This window comes from Heterocephalus glaber, unplaced genomic scaffold, assembly GCF_053883595.1.
Source record: "Heterocephalus glaber isolate CG9 unplaced genomic scaffold, H.glaber_assembly_v1.0 deba00001497, whole genome shotgun sequence".
Lineage (NCBI taxonomy): Eukaryota > Metazoa > Chordata > Mammalia > Rodentia > Bathyergidae > Heterocephalus > Heterocephalus glaber.
Window position 1 is genome coordinate 67,504,388 of NW_028258320.1, and position 15,100 is coordinate 67,519,487.

Here is a 15,100-nt window from a genome sequence, read left to right on the forward strand (position 1 = left end):
CTAGAAGTGTTGGGACTTGGAAGCATACTGCATGGGTTCAAATCCTGGTTCTTCCACTTCCCAACTGTGTGACTTTGTACAAATTACTTAACCGCTTGGAGCCCATTTCTCATTGACTAATATTTTCAATTTCATAGTATCACTATGAGATTAAATAAAAATTTGTGTAAACTTCTTCCTATGATGCCTAACACCTAAAACAGTGTTATTACCAAAGAAATCAAGGAAAAGGAAATTTTTAGCCATTTTGCAGTATTTGTTTACAACCTTTCTTTAAATAGCTTTGTCCAGGAGTCCAGACTGAATTAAATAAAAGGGGGAGCCCCACTTTTAAAAACAATATTAGTGACCTTTTGAGGCGACTAAACCTCCAGGCAAACTATCACTTTTGTTTTAACCTTTAACATTTGCATAGGCTTGTAAAGTTGATGTGTTATTTCTCTCTTGCTTTCCAAATAAAGCAGAGAGCTAGAGCCATGGTCATAATGTGTTTGAACTGGCGCCCCATCAAAGGCTATTTTACATTCAGCCTTCCGGTCATTTGTTCAAAAGCCTTTGACACTGAAGTCCCAAAGATACTGTTGGAGATGCTATGCTGGCAGTTTAATTGGTATTTTTCACGGAATAGACAAACAGTGCCTATATGGGCAGAATGAAACTGGAAGTAGGGCAATTATCCCGACAGTAAAGCAAAAAGGAAAAGATTGGTGGCAAAAGAAATCCTTCAAGCAAGCTATTTGCCATTTTTAAAGATAATTTTTTAACTTTATAGAAGTAGATACAAGTTAAGGGTATTTTGGTTGCATGAATACAGGACCGGTAAAGCAAAAAGAATACATATAAAATGTCCTACGTAGGCCAGGTTTTCTAACTTGTATTTCATTTCTTAATATATAAGTAGCAAAATAAATATTGCACATGCAGTATTGTGACTAAAGAAAATGTTAAACTTGTTTTTCACATAGAGGGCTACAAAGAAGAAAAAGAAATCCAAAGAGAAAAAGACTCTCAGTTAAGAAGACCAGTTAGGTGTTTTATCAAGTTATGGCTAAAAATGTTTTCTCTGTTACTGTTGCAAATATCGATTTGGTTTGTATCCTAGCCCCTGGGAGTTCTGTGCCTCCCTATTTTGTTGTTGCACTTGAATGAGAGTTAATAGTTTGACTTTAGTAATTAAACTTAAGAACCAGATTGAAGGGGATTTTAACTTCCCTGAAAATGTACTTTAAGTTAATCTGCTTAAGAGGAATTATCTGTTTCTTATTAGAAAAATCAAAGCCTGGCTCTGCTTTATCACTGAGAATGTCTGTATGCCGGGCCATGAATCTTATGGTAATGTTTAAAGCTTCAAGAAATTATTTGGGGTTTTAAAAAATTTAGTCATCAAAAATTTGGGATTTGATTCTTTAATTATTGGCTAAGCATAGGATGGTTCTTGTTTTGTAGTGTTACTATTAATTGTTTTGTCTTTCTACCTTGTTTTGCCCTTTGGAAACGCCACATATTTTGTCCTGTTTAAAAAGGTTCAAAACTACTTTTTCCTGTATTTTTTTTAAATGACTAGTCACAAATACACAATGGGAATTATTTACTGAAGAATTGTGATTTGGAGAAGTAAACTTCCATTGCTTTTTACTTTAATATTTTAGATAAATTTCTTAATACTGATTCAACTGCATCTTTTTCATATGTGACAATCCTATGTAAATTATTATTATTGGAGCCAATGTCCTTCCAAAATTGCTGTGGGTGAAATATGTGAATGAATATTTAGTGTGGCAATTTTTTGTACCACATTTTAAAAAATACACTGAATTGTGTTGAATGCTAACAAAAGGTAATATGTCATTGATCCTGATAATGTGTCATTCAGTAATAAAATTGTTATATTTTGTGATTATGTATTCAACACCTCAGGTGGATATTACAGAAATACTAGTAGTTAGCGGGATGTTTTTTAGAAAAGCAATGCTTTCATTAACACTTGAAGGAGAAAAGTTTAGCAAAGAGGAAAGACTGAAATATTATTTCTAAAGTGGAAATGCATTTAATATGTCATTAATGATGCTTATGTTTGGCCTGGGCTGTAGTTAGCATTGCCATATTTCAACTGCCCCAGTTTAGGAGTGGGAAAGTACAAGAGGATCTAACAAATTTGTACTCAGAATGGAATGAATAGTTGATGTATATAAGGATACTCTTGTGTGAGCATAGTTTCACTTGAAACAGATATTGAGGAAAAAGTGAAATTTGGAATAAAAGTGGCCCTGAACCGACCCTGAACCCCATTTATTTCAGTGTGTCCAGAGACCCAGCCAAGGGAGGCCACAGAGTAACCCTGAGTCATACCTTCCCTGCTCTTGTTGGAGCAAGCAAAGCCCCTTGAAGGAGCTGTGTGTGTTCAACAGCTGCTGTGAGACTCTTGTCAAGATATGAGCTAGTTTATCAACAACTGATTGATTTAAAATATCACCGAACAAGAACAGTCCTGGGTAATCAACTTAAAATTCATGACCAAATATTTGCACTGACGAGGATTATACCTGACGAGGATTTGAAAATAGACATTGTGAAACTAACTCTCAGAACAGGGAATTCTGTAGATAAGAGCCATCTCAGTTAACCTCAGACCTCTGTACCTGCTTAAAAAAATTTTCCTATTGGTAGAATTTTAAAAGCAAGAGCTCCTGTTTGAGGGAGTTAGAAGTAGACTTCTTTTTGATATAAAATTATTCCATGCCAACACTTCTTGGAAATTATATTAACATGTGGATCTGACCTGAACTTTAGTTGTTTTCTTTATAGCCAAGCTGACAAGAGTGTAAAGTTCCTTGCTGATTTTGAGAATACAAAATCAAAGACTATAGTTTTTAGGATTAAGAATAAAGGATTGTAACCATGACTTTTTTATTTTTAAGAATGATATCATGAAGAAATAAAATGTGTCTTCATCACTTTATAAGCTTTAGAATGAATTTTTTTCTGAGTACCATCATTTATTGCTTTACTGAAAATACAGCCATTTTGAATTCTTAACAAAGAACTTTGCAAGAAAAATACCTGTTCAATTAATTTTTTACATGCTGCTGATAAACCTAATATTGGAAAATTAGTTGCCTTTTTGGGGGAGAGAATTATAAATCTGCAAAAGCAGGAGATGTACTCAAAATGAAAAATTGAAAATTATCTAAAGATACTGTGATTTATATTCATTGTAGACACTATCTCCAGATATTATTTGTTATATGTGAACAAAAAGAATCACTGTGTATGTGTGTGCGTGTGTGTGCCAGCGTCCCTTCCCCCTTCCCGATGTATGCTGTCTAGGTTTGACTCAGTCTCACTAGGGACATGCCTCGGACTTTTCACACTTTTTCAGGTCCTAATGCCAAGGGAAGAAAAGTACTGTCCTTCTTGGCACAAATGAGACCCTGGCTGGGGGTCAGATCTGTCACACACATGCCTGAACCTCTGGTTTAAGGCTCAGCTGTCACATCTGGATTGGCCCCTGTTGTGATTACATTTATGACAGATTGGCTTTGCTCTCTAAATTTAAACTTGAGGATTATACATGTCATGTTCTTGTATCTCAACCATTTTTGACAAAATATATAGGTAAAATTTTAATTTTGTTTCCAGTAGGCATCTTAACTAGCCCTAGGGAATAGGTCACACTTGTGCTGATTATTAAAGTGCATCCCTTTCAATTGGATATTTTTAAATAAGCTGTAACTCTGGAAGGATATGATTGGAAGAAAGGACTGTGATTTATTCAAATAGAGAAAAACGGGAATATGGAAAACACCGTGAGCTACTCAGTGATTTCTGATGTTTGAAAGAAAGAAAACTTTGAGGTAGAATTCTAGGAAACAAAAAAGTAGAGCAAGCTTTTTCACAGAGGACAGAGTTAAGCCTGTGCTCACATAACTGCAGTAATGTCTGACTTAGTCATAAACACTGTGGTCAAAATGTTAACCTCATGCATTCTGCAAAGACATAAAATGGTAAAATGTTTCTCTTCCCTTAGTCAATGATTCTATATTGATTCAGGAGCCATAATGAGAAGTTCAGATTGACAACTTTCTATCTGGAACATATGTGCACCTTATATATTGCATACAAACATTTCCACAGGTACTGTTGCCCGTCAGGATGATGGTAGCTTTTAGTCGAAGCATAAAGGATATTAACATTTCTGTGTGTGAAATTTTAGTGGATGAGATACGTGTCAGTAACAAATGTAAACACAAGAATTTACTAGATAAATAAAATGCCCAGGTCGAAAGAGTTGGCTCTCACCATGTAAGTAAATTTACAAATCTGAATGATGAAGAATGTTAGTGGTTACCCCGCAGACCCGTCACTCCCATCATTCTGTGCACATTTCATTGGTTAGATGTGCATTACCATAGGAATAATGCAACATTTTACAATGCATTCTTTTATTTTTAAACACAAGCCCAGTCACTTTACAAACTCTGTTTGGAATGAAGTTTAGACTTACATAGCTAAAGGCTAATTTATACCTTGTGAAGTTAGATGCTTTAAAATGTGCTATGGAGATCCCCATGAAGTGTAAGTTGTAAAGCACGATTTTGTTTTCTCTGAACTTTGGAATTCTACTCAGACCTCTTGCGTCATGTCCTGTACAAATAAAGTGGAAGAGGATGCAGAAGTGAAGCCTGTAGCCACTAGGGCTACAGGAAGGTTTGACATTCATTCCTCTGCCGAGGGGCTTATTGAGCTTTTTTCTCTTCTTCCCATTTTCCTTTTTCTCTCTTTTTCAGAAATACAGGGAAACAGTGTTCAGAGAGCCCAGGCACTGTTCAGGACAGGATGAGTAGCCCGGGGGCCAGCAGCGCTCCGGGGAGTGCAGCTTCCTGGGCTGTTCTTTACCAATAGGAGGTCATTTCTATCCCAGTAGTCCAGCCTCCTCATTCTTGGCTGCAGGCGCTTAACTCAGCCCACTTTCCTGTGTTGCCTGCCTATGTCATAGAACAGCTGCTAGAAATAACTAGCTGTGCAGTTGTACCATTCACCTTTCATTCACTGTTTCTTATCATATGAATCTTTTTTTAAGATAAGGGGCCCAGAGCCAGGCAGAACTTTTGGGGTCATTTAATTCTATATTTTATCTAGTTCTATAGTAATATCTAATTATATGTCTAATTATCTCACAGACAGAGATAACCAAAGTTTCCAATACAAGCAAAAAGAAAATTTAAGCTTCTGGTTAAAGCTTTCAACATAAGTCTTCATATTTGCGAGTCAGTTTACTTAATAGACTTAAATTTAAAGAATTTCCTCTTTTTTTTTGCATTCTCTTCACTATATCAGTAGATTAAAGGGAAAGTATTTTTAAATATATACTGTGTATTTTGATGTCATATGTGTAATTACCTTAACTGAATATTCGTATATTCTGACAATATTAAAAGATTTTAAAATCTAGAACCCCAAGTTCCTAAATTCCAAGAAAAGAAAACCACTACATCTATGTACAGTTAAGGAACTTGTCCCATGATCTTTCACAAGGTTCAGCTGTGAAAAGTCCTATGGCTTTTTCAGATTTCTAATTGCAATTAGTCTTTTTATAGCTCAGCACTCTGTACTCTTTTCAGTGAGCAGGCATATGTTTTTGCCTTAAAAAGAAAAAGTACAGTAATAGTCATCTCTGCTGGCCTTAGTTCATCAATTACCAAAAATAAAAAATCCATGTCTTACCCTGATGAAGTGATTAACCCAAACCTGTCCCCCACTTGGTATCCAGCAAAAAGTCTGTCTCTTATTTAGGTACAAACTTAGACTCTTCACCTGTCAGAGGAAAATGAAGCTGTCACTAACGAGTTTCATGTTTATTTTGCTGGCAGGTTCATGCCTACGACAGAGTGATCCCCCCAGGTGAATTACTCCCCCAACATCGGCGTGGCACTGACTACTTCATAAAGCTATTTATGAAAACTCCTCTAGTGTGTGGACCCTGTCCCCGCAGTGTGTCGCTGCTGCCGCCAAGTGACAGGTCTGAAACATCAGCAAATCCTGAACAATTAGAGCATCAATGTCTCTTTCTAAAACTAAGCGCTCCCAACCTCCTAGACCAGGACATTGTCTCCCGCTGTTTCTCTCTGGGCTAGTGTGGGTGTCTTTCTGGCTTCTGAGAAAAGAATGGCATGAGTAATTAAGAAAATCTTTCCTTTCTCTGAGTGAATATATCTAATTTTAGAGTAGAGGGAGTTTTTATTTTTAAAAGTACCTGGTTAGTGTCCCTCAATCTCATACAAAAATCATACCATACCACAAAAGGGAAATTCTGTCTTAAAAGCCCATCAGTCACACCCCAAACTTGTAACTCAAGGGACACAGGAGTACTTGGGGCTGTATGCAAAGACTGTTCTCTGTAGCAGCAACTGGACTAAGAGCTTTTCAATTGCTGTGACATTTTCAGCCAGGGAAGTAGTAGTAGTTGCTGCAGAGCAATGTTTTCCAGGCAATTACTTTATATGATCAATGGAGCAATTCCTCTTCTAGAAAGGAATCAAAGCGATCAAGTTAAATCATTAAAGAGAGAAAGAGAGCAGGAGAAAGGATTCATCTCATTAGCAGGTGCCAGTGCGGCGGCCTCTGCAGTGGTGGCACACGATGTCACTGGCCCTTTAAGACAATGACTGTGCTCCCTCCGCTGTGGCCCCTCCCTCCCCTGTAGCTGTTGACAGGTCTAAACCTCCCGAGCAGCCCATTGTGGCCACAGTAGGAGGCACCTGCAGAAAATGTGCCAAAACCAGGCAGGGAGCAGAGCTTTTCAATAAGCTCCACAGCTGGAGAGGAGCCGCAATACTAAACAACCAGGCTGGGACCAAGCATGTGATGGGAAAAGGGGTCAAACCAGACACCTCCTATAGGCTTTCTGAGCACTGTGTGGTTCAATTTGATGACATCTTCTAGCTGGCTTTTTTCTATTTGCTTAATATGCTGAGGTATTTAGCTTAAAAGCACTAAACGCTCCACCGTGATGAGCGGTTTTCCCTTTCTCCATTTAGTGTCATTAAGGACATTTGGCAGTATTTTCCCTCTTTCTCTGCCCCAAACTAAGATTGTTTTCTTTTGCTTCCCTCTCACAGTTACAGGCATTCCCCACCACACACAGCCTGCTTGATTTTGCTGTCTTTAATTCAGACACAAGTAAAGCTCTCCAAATTTAGGATCTGTTCCACCTTCGTGAAGCACATATTCTCACTGCTTGAAGCACACATCTGGATGCTCCGCTTTTACATTTCAACTTAGTAAACATGTATTGTACGTCTGCCATGGACTTATCACTGATTGCAGGACTTCTGGAAATCCAGACCTGTTTCAGGCCCATGTTGTTTAGGGACTAGCAGAAGGGCTAAATAGCTCATATAACCAGGAGTTTGAAGAATTTGTTTTGCACGCATGCTCTTGGCCTTGTATTATTCACAGCCCTTTTGAGAATAAGCAGAGTCGAGGAAATGGATAAGGAGGGACTTGGGATGGGCTGGGTGGCTTTGTTTAACGTGCCTTGGGATGCAAGAGGACAAACTCAGTGCCATCTCTCCGAGATAAATGAGCCACAAGAACCTGGCATGACTCCTTGGTTTGGGCAGCTCTTATCTGTCCTTCACTCCTAACATTTATACAACACTTTCTAGTTTTCATGATATTTCCATTTCCTTTCTTCTTACTTAATGCAGTAAGACATTATCTCTGTGTTACAGATGAACACATCTGAGATTCAGGGCTAAGCACCTTGCCCAAGGCCACACAACAAGTAGGTGGTAAGTGCGAAAGCCTCCAGGAACCCAGCTTCTCTGCACCCCCTCGACTTTGCCTCTCTTCTGCCCTGGGCTCCCTCTTCAGACTGTCAACCCACAAGAGTGTAGGACTTCAGAGCAATGCAGAAACAGATAAAGCGACATGTTCACAGTGAAACTCTTTTCCCCCTTCAGATGGAGAGTGTTGGCGTGTACGGATTCTGTGGGTGTAAAGCAAAGAACAAACTGAAGTGTGATTCAAGGTGGGAAATAACCGCTGCAGGTAGGAAATGAACTAATTTGTGTAAGTATCCAACTGGCATCTGAAATAATGACCCCCCCGAACTGCATTCCTTTTGAGAGGGACTAGGTACGGTTAGCTATGGTATCTTTAAACTTATGTGCACATGAGATGTTTTGCTCAGCTGCTGCGGCACTGCTTGTTCAGAATGCCCACAAGTGAGAAGAGCTTTGAAGGAGATGCTGTCTTAGAGGTAGTCTTAAGTCAGGCGATGAGATCCTGCAATCCTGGGCAGCCACACTTAGCAGTACAGCTGAGGGAGCAGGACTTGGCATCATTGTCGCCTGCGGGGCTCACACTGTCTCCCCACTCTGCTCTGGTGGCCCTGGGAGAGTGTTTCTGTTTGGGTCCATACAAAGGCAGAAAGAGATGGTCTCTCCACAGTTCTGAGCTTGTTTATGCCTTAACGTGTCTCTCCCCTCAGAGGACTGGTTCTCTTCCTCCTTCTTCCTCAGCACCTCCCTCCACTTCTGGGAAAACAAGCGAACTATTCATGTGAAAAGAGAAAGAGTAAGGAGGGAGGGGGAGATGCCACCGGCAAACTCCATTGAAAGCCACGGGCTGTTCATTTACATTCACACTTTTTAAAAAATGTTAACTAATGATGTTAAATGGTTTGCCAAAGGTCCTGGCAGGTCACTTGTAGAAGTGTCATTTCTGCCTAATTAGGGCTCTTGTAGCTGCCCGGGGCCTCCCAGTGCAACTGGTGACAAGCAAGACCTGACAGCTTCAATTGGTGCCAGTAGGAAGGTTGGACCGGTCGTGTTTTCTAACTCAGCCAGGTGTTTGCTGAATGGGGGAGGGGGCTTGGCGAGATCTGAGCGCTTCTATGATCCTTTTTCTTTCACTAAGCCCTCCCAAGTCCTTCCCCTTTGCCAGTCTTGTCTTATGTCAAGGTCAAGAATGGGCTTTGCTAAATCAGCAATTTGGGTTATCTCTGGGAGGTCATTAGCAGTCCTAGCCCAGACACTTCAAGTGGTCTCAGACCCCAGATGCTAGATTTTTTTTCCTCCCTAAAAACCAGAGAATAGGAAAAGAAAAGGAATGATTTAGGTAGTAAACAATAGCGGGACAAAAACAAGACAAAACAAAAAACTCAAGCTTGCAGTAGCCATCAAAATGTTAAACTTCTGAAGACACTGCTAGTAATAACTGCTCAAAGAGTAAAACGGTAAAGCATCCTATCAGTACTTTAAATATTTGAAAGGAAAGACAATAAAAAAAATCCTATCGGTCCAATGGGTTGTGTAGTACTTGTCACATAGTAGGTACTCAGTAAATAATCTATTGTTTGATTTGACTTTGTGGGAGAAAAGTCAGTGTCTGGGAGATAAAGAGTGATTGATAGAGATGCTGCTATTTTTTATGTTTAACTGTCCCTTTGAATTTCTCAGTTGACCGTAAAGTACATATGAAGTTGGTATCCTGCATTATGGGCCGATATAGGACCGTCTTGTTTTTTTGTTTTGTTTTGCTTTGTAACAATTAAAACAAGCAAAATGCCACTGGTGCTCAGCAACCCCAGGATGCAGCAACTGCAGTACAAGGAAGGGTGTGGTCCCACAGCAGTGATAGAACTCGGGTGTCCAGCACTTGGATTGGCTCCCCTGGTGGGTCCTGCAGGGATGACCACTCTCCTTATTTGGGCCTGAATTGAATACACCAGGATTTGAGCACACATGCACATACAGAGTGTGGGTGGCAGGGTTAATACATGGGCACTTAGGGGCATTGCTGTGTTAAACTAAAGGAAAAGTGGATTGGTAAAAGCAATGTTTATTTTGTGAAAATCTGAAACCAGACCCAAAGGTACCTCTGGGAAGGGGGGGGGGGTGTCTAAAGTGAAGGTGTTTGAAACTGAGTTTTTGGCTTTCTTTCCTTGTCTAATGATACCTTTCCCACCTACTGCTTCTGTTTTCTCTGAGATGGGGCAGTGAAAGTTGGGACCAGGAAAATAGATTGTGATTGTTCATGTGTGCTGATTTTATCAAAGGAGTGTTAGAAAGATTAAAAGAGACAGCATAGCTAAGCACACCTAGGGCAGTAGCGGGCACATACTAGGTGCCTGATAGCAGTGAACTTTCTTCCTGCCCTCATGAGTCCTTCTTGGTTGGAAACCACACTTGGTTCTATGGTGTCAAGTTAGTTTTTCAGTCTACTAGCAGTTGAGCTACTAAATGAAGACAGAGAGCAGAGGCTAATTCAGCTCTGCATCTCCAGAGCCTGGCATGCTGGGTACCTGAGACATACTGAACAAAGAGAAATAATAAATTGGCTAATAGGCCGATGAATGAACAAATTGATCAGGATATATTCCAACAGTTTCATTGTCTGTGTCAAACTTCTCCCCCCAGGGACCTCCTTTGTCACTAACTTCCCTTGAAAGATTCCATAAAAGGTGAGATTTCATTAAAAGGAAAGATTTTTTTCCCCTTTAATTTAGCACAACACTGCCCGCAGACGTCTGCTGAATTTTTGCCCTAATTTATTTTTGCCTGGCCCTTTTATACCATAGCGCATGTTCTTTTTTCTCCTTTTGGGTGACCCTCTTTGTCTCTCTTGCTGCTCCTATGGGCTGTTGTTTACTCTTAGTGCTTTTGTCCAGAGTGTTAATTCGCTCCCAGGAACAGTTCTAACTTGGCTCCGCCTCCCACACCCACCTCTGGCTCAGTCCTGACCTGCAAAGCTGCAATCTCTATCTGTGTGCTTTGAGGGCAGAGGATTGTTGTGTGGCTCTTACAAGTGCTAAAAAGTGGCCACTTCAGATTTTCCTTGTGGTTTGGAGGGTGCATATTTAAAAATCATTCTGGAAGGGATTAGTGATAAAACCTTCTTCAGCATGTAAATCAGCATGGAAAAATAAGCCAATTAGGAAAACTAAAACAAACAAAAAGCTTTTGAAGACTTATGGACAGAGGAGAGATCCCGTGAATGACAGTAGGCCTGTGTTTTGTGGTAACAGCGTTCCTAATGACTGAGCACCACAGTGGTGATCCTGGAAAGGTGAAATGGTTTCAGTTAATTTTACCTAAACCTCCTGAAAGGCAAATCTGACTTTGTTGTTCCATTGTTGGGGCCTTTTTGGTGCCTCTTCCACATCTGGTTCTGGCTTCTCTTGGACCTTGAACCCCTACTCCGGTTATACTGATCTACTGACAGTTCTCTGAACAAGCTAGAAAATTTCGTGCCTTAGGGATTTTGAACAAACTCACTCACTCATTCATTCATTTAGAGATGAGGTCTTAGTGTGTTACTCAGGTTGGTCTTGAACTTGTGGGCTCAAGAAGTCTTCCTGCCTCATCCTCCTGAGTAGCACCGGTATGCACTGCCACATTCAGATCAAAACTCCTTCTCAGCCTTGGAATGAATTCCCTGTCTCCCTTTTGTTCTAACAAATGCCTGTTCCTTGGAAAGATTGAACTCTGTACCACCTCCTCCACAAAGCTGCTCCTGATACCTTCCAAGGCAGATGGACCTTTCTGTCTAAGTGGGCCTGAAAGATCCTTGTATTCTCTATCATAATAACAGCAGAAATACCTGTAATAATGACAGCTTCCTTTTATTGGGTGCTTTCTGGGTGCCAGGGAGCACAAGGGCTTTCACTTGTTATGTCATTTAAACACACCACCCTGTGAAGAATGCACTGTCATAGATATTTAATTCAATGATGAGGATCCTGCAGTTTACTTGCAAATTTGCTGTCACAGATTCCAAGTGGTGGAGCTGGACCTAAGCCTGTCTTTGTTACTTTTCTCATTGGTGAGACCAAATACTGGACACCCAAAGTTAAGGGAGGAAAGGTTTATTCAGGTTGATTCAGTTTGTGGAGGCTTCAGTCCATAATCGGCTGGCTCCAAGGCAGGGTGGCACATGGCCGAGGGGCAACAGTTTATGGTGGACCAAAGGTAGCAAAGCAACAGGGGACCTTAACAGCCTTTCTGCCCCTTTTATCTTATCCAGACTACTCAGGGTGGGTATCACTCACACCCTTAATCTTAGTGCCCTTGAACCTGGCATTGCACCATGAATCAATCACACACTCCATATTCAGCCACCTCTAAAAAGCCCTGTCTAAGACTTCATGAGGCTTTGGGGGAACATCTAGACAACCCAACTAGCATGGCTCGACTGTGTTATTGACCACCCTCAAGGCAGAGCTGATAAACCATTGTAAAACCAGTTTTCTCTTGGTCTCCCTTCTGCAAAGTGCACTCCTTGAGGCTGGTGATGCTCATCCAACTTTGGGCTCTAGTGCCTAGCAAGAGCCGTGGCATGGCAGAGACTTTTGATGTTAGTTGAGTTGAATAAAATTGAGTTGCATTGTACTAAATACATGTATACGTATTCTCTGTCTCCTGTCTCCCTTGCTCTCTTTATATATATATATGCATGATTATGCTTATACAGTATTTGTGACTTTTTAATTTACATATATGTACATAGAAGGATATTTATATGCACATATATAATATGCATATAACTCTGCCTCCCTTGCTATATTTACATATGCCTATGTGAAATATGTGTATATTTAGAAGTGCACTTATATTCCTATTTCATATTCATATAGGTACCTATATTCTTATTTTACATATGTGTATCAATATGTATATTATACACATATTGAGGTATATGTACACAACTTAACATACATTTCAATTAGGCATATGTAAGTGGACATATCCTTGTACTTATACCTCTGAAGTGAGCAAGAGAGGATGAGCTGCAGCCTGGAGGGGTGTACGTGTGTTCACATGTCTTCCTGTGAGTGTGTGCTCCCATAGCATCTTAAAACCGGGGGTTGCAGCATGCATCTTGGCCTGTGTGTTCTTGAAGATGAACCCCCAGCTCTCAGTTCTAACTGGGTGCATTGTGTTCCATTTAGGTCGGAGACCTCTTTAGAGGAAGAGGGCCAAGTAGAATAATATTCTTGGATTTTCTCCTGTTCATTCTCTCAGGTACAGCGACAAGCAAGTCCTACTTTCTTTGAGCATTTCCCCATCATTCAGCCCCTTGAGCCTGTGCTCATTAGTGATGGCGAGCGTGGATGTCATTCTCTGCCGTGAGGACCCACGGCGCCCTCCTGTAATGGGCTGCCCGATATGCACAGGGCCCCAGGCACCAGAAGCTGGGTGCAGGTTTGATGACAGGACATTCAAGTGCAGCAAAAACTTCTACTTACCCTTTAATTCTCTTCTCATGCCCTTCTTTGTAGAGGGAAAATGTTTATGTGGGATTTATAGACAAGTGCTTATTTGATATTGAGGAAGTCACATTTATTTTGTCCCTTATGATAATAAAAATTCTTGTTTTAAAATTAGTTTCTAGGACTTCAAAAGCTCTCATGTCTTATCTGTTGTTCTTCAGTAATTTAATGGCCCCAGGTGAGCCACCTACTCATCCTGTGACTGACCCTCTTTCTCCCACTGGCCAGCCATGCCCTTTGCTCCTCTCTCAGCTCCTTTGCTGCCCTGCCTGGCTCCTTCCTCTTGCCTTCATTACATCCTGCTCATCCTTGAGAATCGCTTTTACTGTGGCACAGGCTGTGTTCCAGACTTCCAAACTCGTGTCTTAGCATGACAAACTCTGACAGGACATAGAGGCTCAGATGAAAACACAGAAAAAATCATGAAGGCGCTTCTTATGCTTTACCACCAAAGTAGTCCAAATTGCAGAGCTGAATCAGTTGGTTCTCCTGTAACAGTGGTATGTCTGTGAACTTTTCTGATTCATTTTTTTTTATTAAATTTTTTATTGGTATATTTTAGGTACACAACACAATTACATTTCTCATTGGGAATTGTACCATTACATAATGCATCTTGGTTCTTATTTTTTCCCCTTTCCTAGCCCTCCCTTCACCCCCTCCACCCTTCCCTATTTACAAAGACTTTATTTCCATTTTTCCCATTTCTCATCATTTTTCCTTTCCCTTCTTTCCTTTCCCCTGCCCCTTCCACTACCCCTACCCTATATTTAGTGTTCTCCCATAAAAGTAGAAACTTGAGAGTAACTTTCTAAAGTATGCCTTTTGAAGACCTTGATGCAGGGCTGGTATGGACATGTGCCCTTGAGGTCTCGCAGGGCCAGGCATAAAGTTTAAAGCTCTGCTCTCACCTTCTTGGACCTCCCCGCCCCCCACCACCACCACTGTGCTGGTGAAGGAATCCAGGGCCTCATGCATGCTAGGTAGATACTCTGTCACTGAGCTACAACCCTAGCACCTTGAAATGCTGAATGCCTTGAAAGAAGCATTTTCATTTTTTTCTAGGTCCTTTTGGGCGGGTTGCAGAAGCCCTGTGACCACAAGGAATGGAGTTACAGCATTAAAACCTTAACATGAATTCATCTATTTCAGCCCACCTGGACAGTATGAGGGATTGGGTGCTTTTAAGAAAGGACTCTGGGGGGTTGAAGGGAGGGCTGGGCAAGGGTGAAAAATAAAAACCAAGAGAGATTATGTAAAGGTGCAAATTTCCAATGATGAATGTCATTATATTGTATACCTAAAATGTACCAATGATTAGAATGAATAATCGATAATGCAAAATAGGAAGAAAAGGTCCAAAGGGGTAGGGGTAGTGGGAGGGGCAGGGGAAAGGAAAGAAGGGAAAGGAAAAATGATGAGAAATGGAAAAAATGGAAATAAATCCTTTGTAAATAGGGAAGGGTGGAGGGCGTGAAGGGAGGGCTAGGAATGGGAAAAAAATAAGAACCAAGAGGCATTATGTAAAGGTACAATTCCCAATGAGAAATGTAATTGTGTTGTATACCGCAATGTACCAATAAAAGAATTTAATACAAAAAAAAAAAAAAAAGAAAGGACTCTGGGCTGGAAGAGATGGAGGGTTAGGTAGGGTTGGGGGTTGTGCATGCCAGCTTTGCTTAGGGTCAGCCATGCCTAGCAGCGTTCTTAGTGTTTGTCTGGCAGGGGTGAGGAGGTGAACAATCATTCTGTAATTCATGTGTAGTAAAGCTTCCTGAGAGAGTCCTGTTTTTCACTGAAACTGCCAAGTGATTTGGCCAAGAT

At 40.7% G+C, this 15,100-nt stretch overlaps 1 protein-coding gene across 8 annotated transcripts in view; it reads left to right on the forward strand.

The window, feature by feature from the left end:
- The window catches only part of Hspa12a (heat shock protein family A (Hsp70) member 12A), a 159,548-nt gene that overhangs the window by 6,565 nt on the left and 137,883 nt on the right, over positions 1-15,100 (forward strand). For 3 of the 8 annotated variants that reach the window (XM_004838851.3, XM_021253351.2, XM_087185248.1), the window contains exon 2: positions 7,965-8,052. In XM_004838851.3, the coding sequence (XP_004838908.1) occupies positions 7,965-8,052 (88 nt within the window). Of the gene's footprint in view, positions 1-5,870; positions 6,020-7,733; positions 7,794-7,964; positions 8,053-15,100 lie in introns of all 8 variants that reach the window. The other 5 variants (XM_004838855.3, XM_004838852.4, XM_004838856.4 and 2 more) reach the window with 3 other exon arrangements.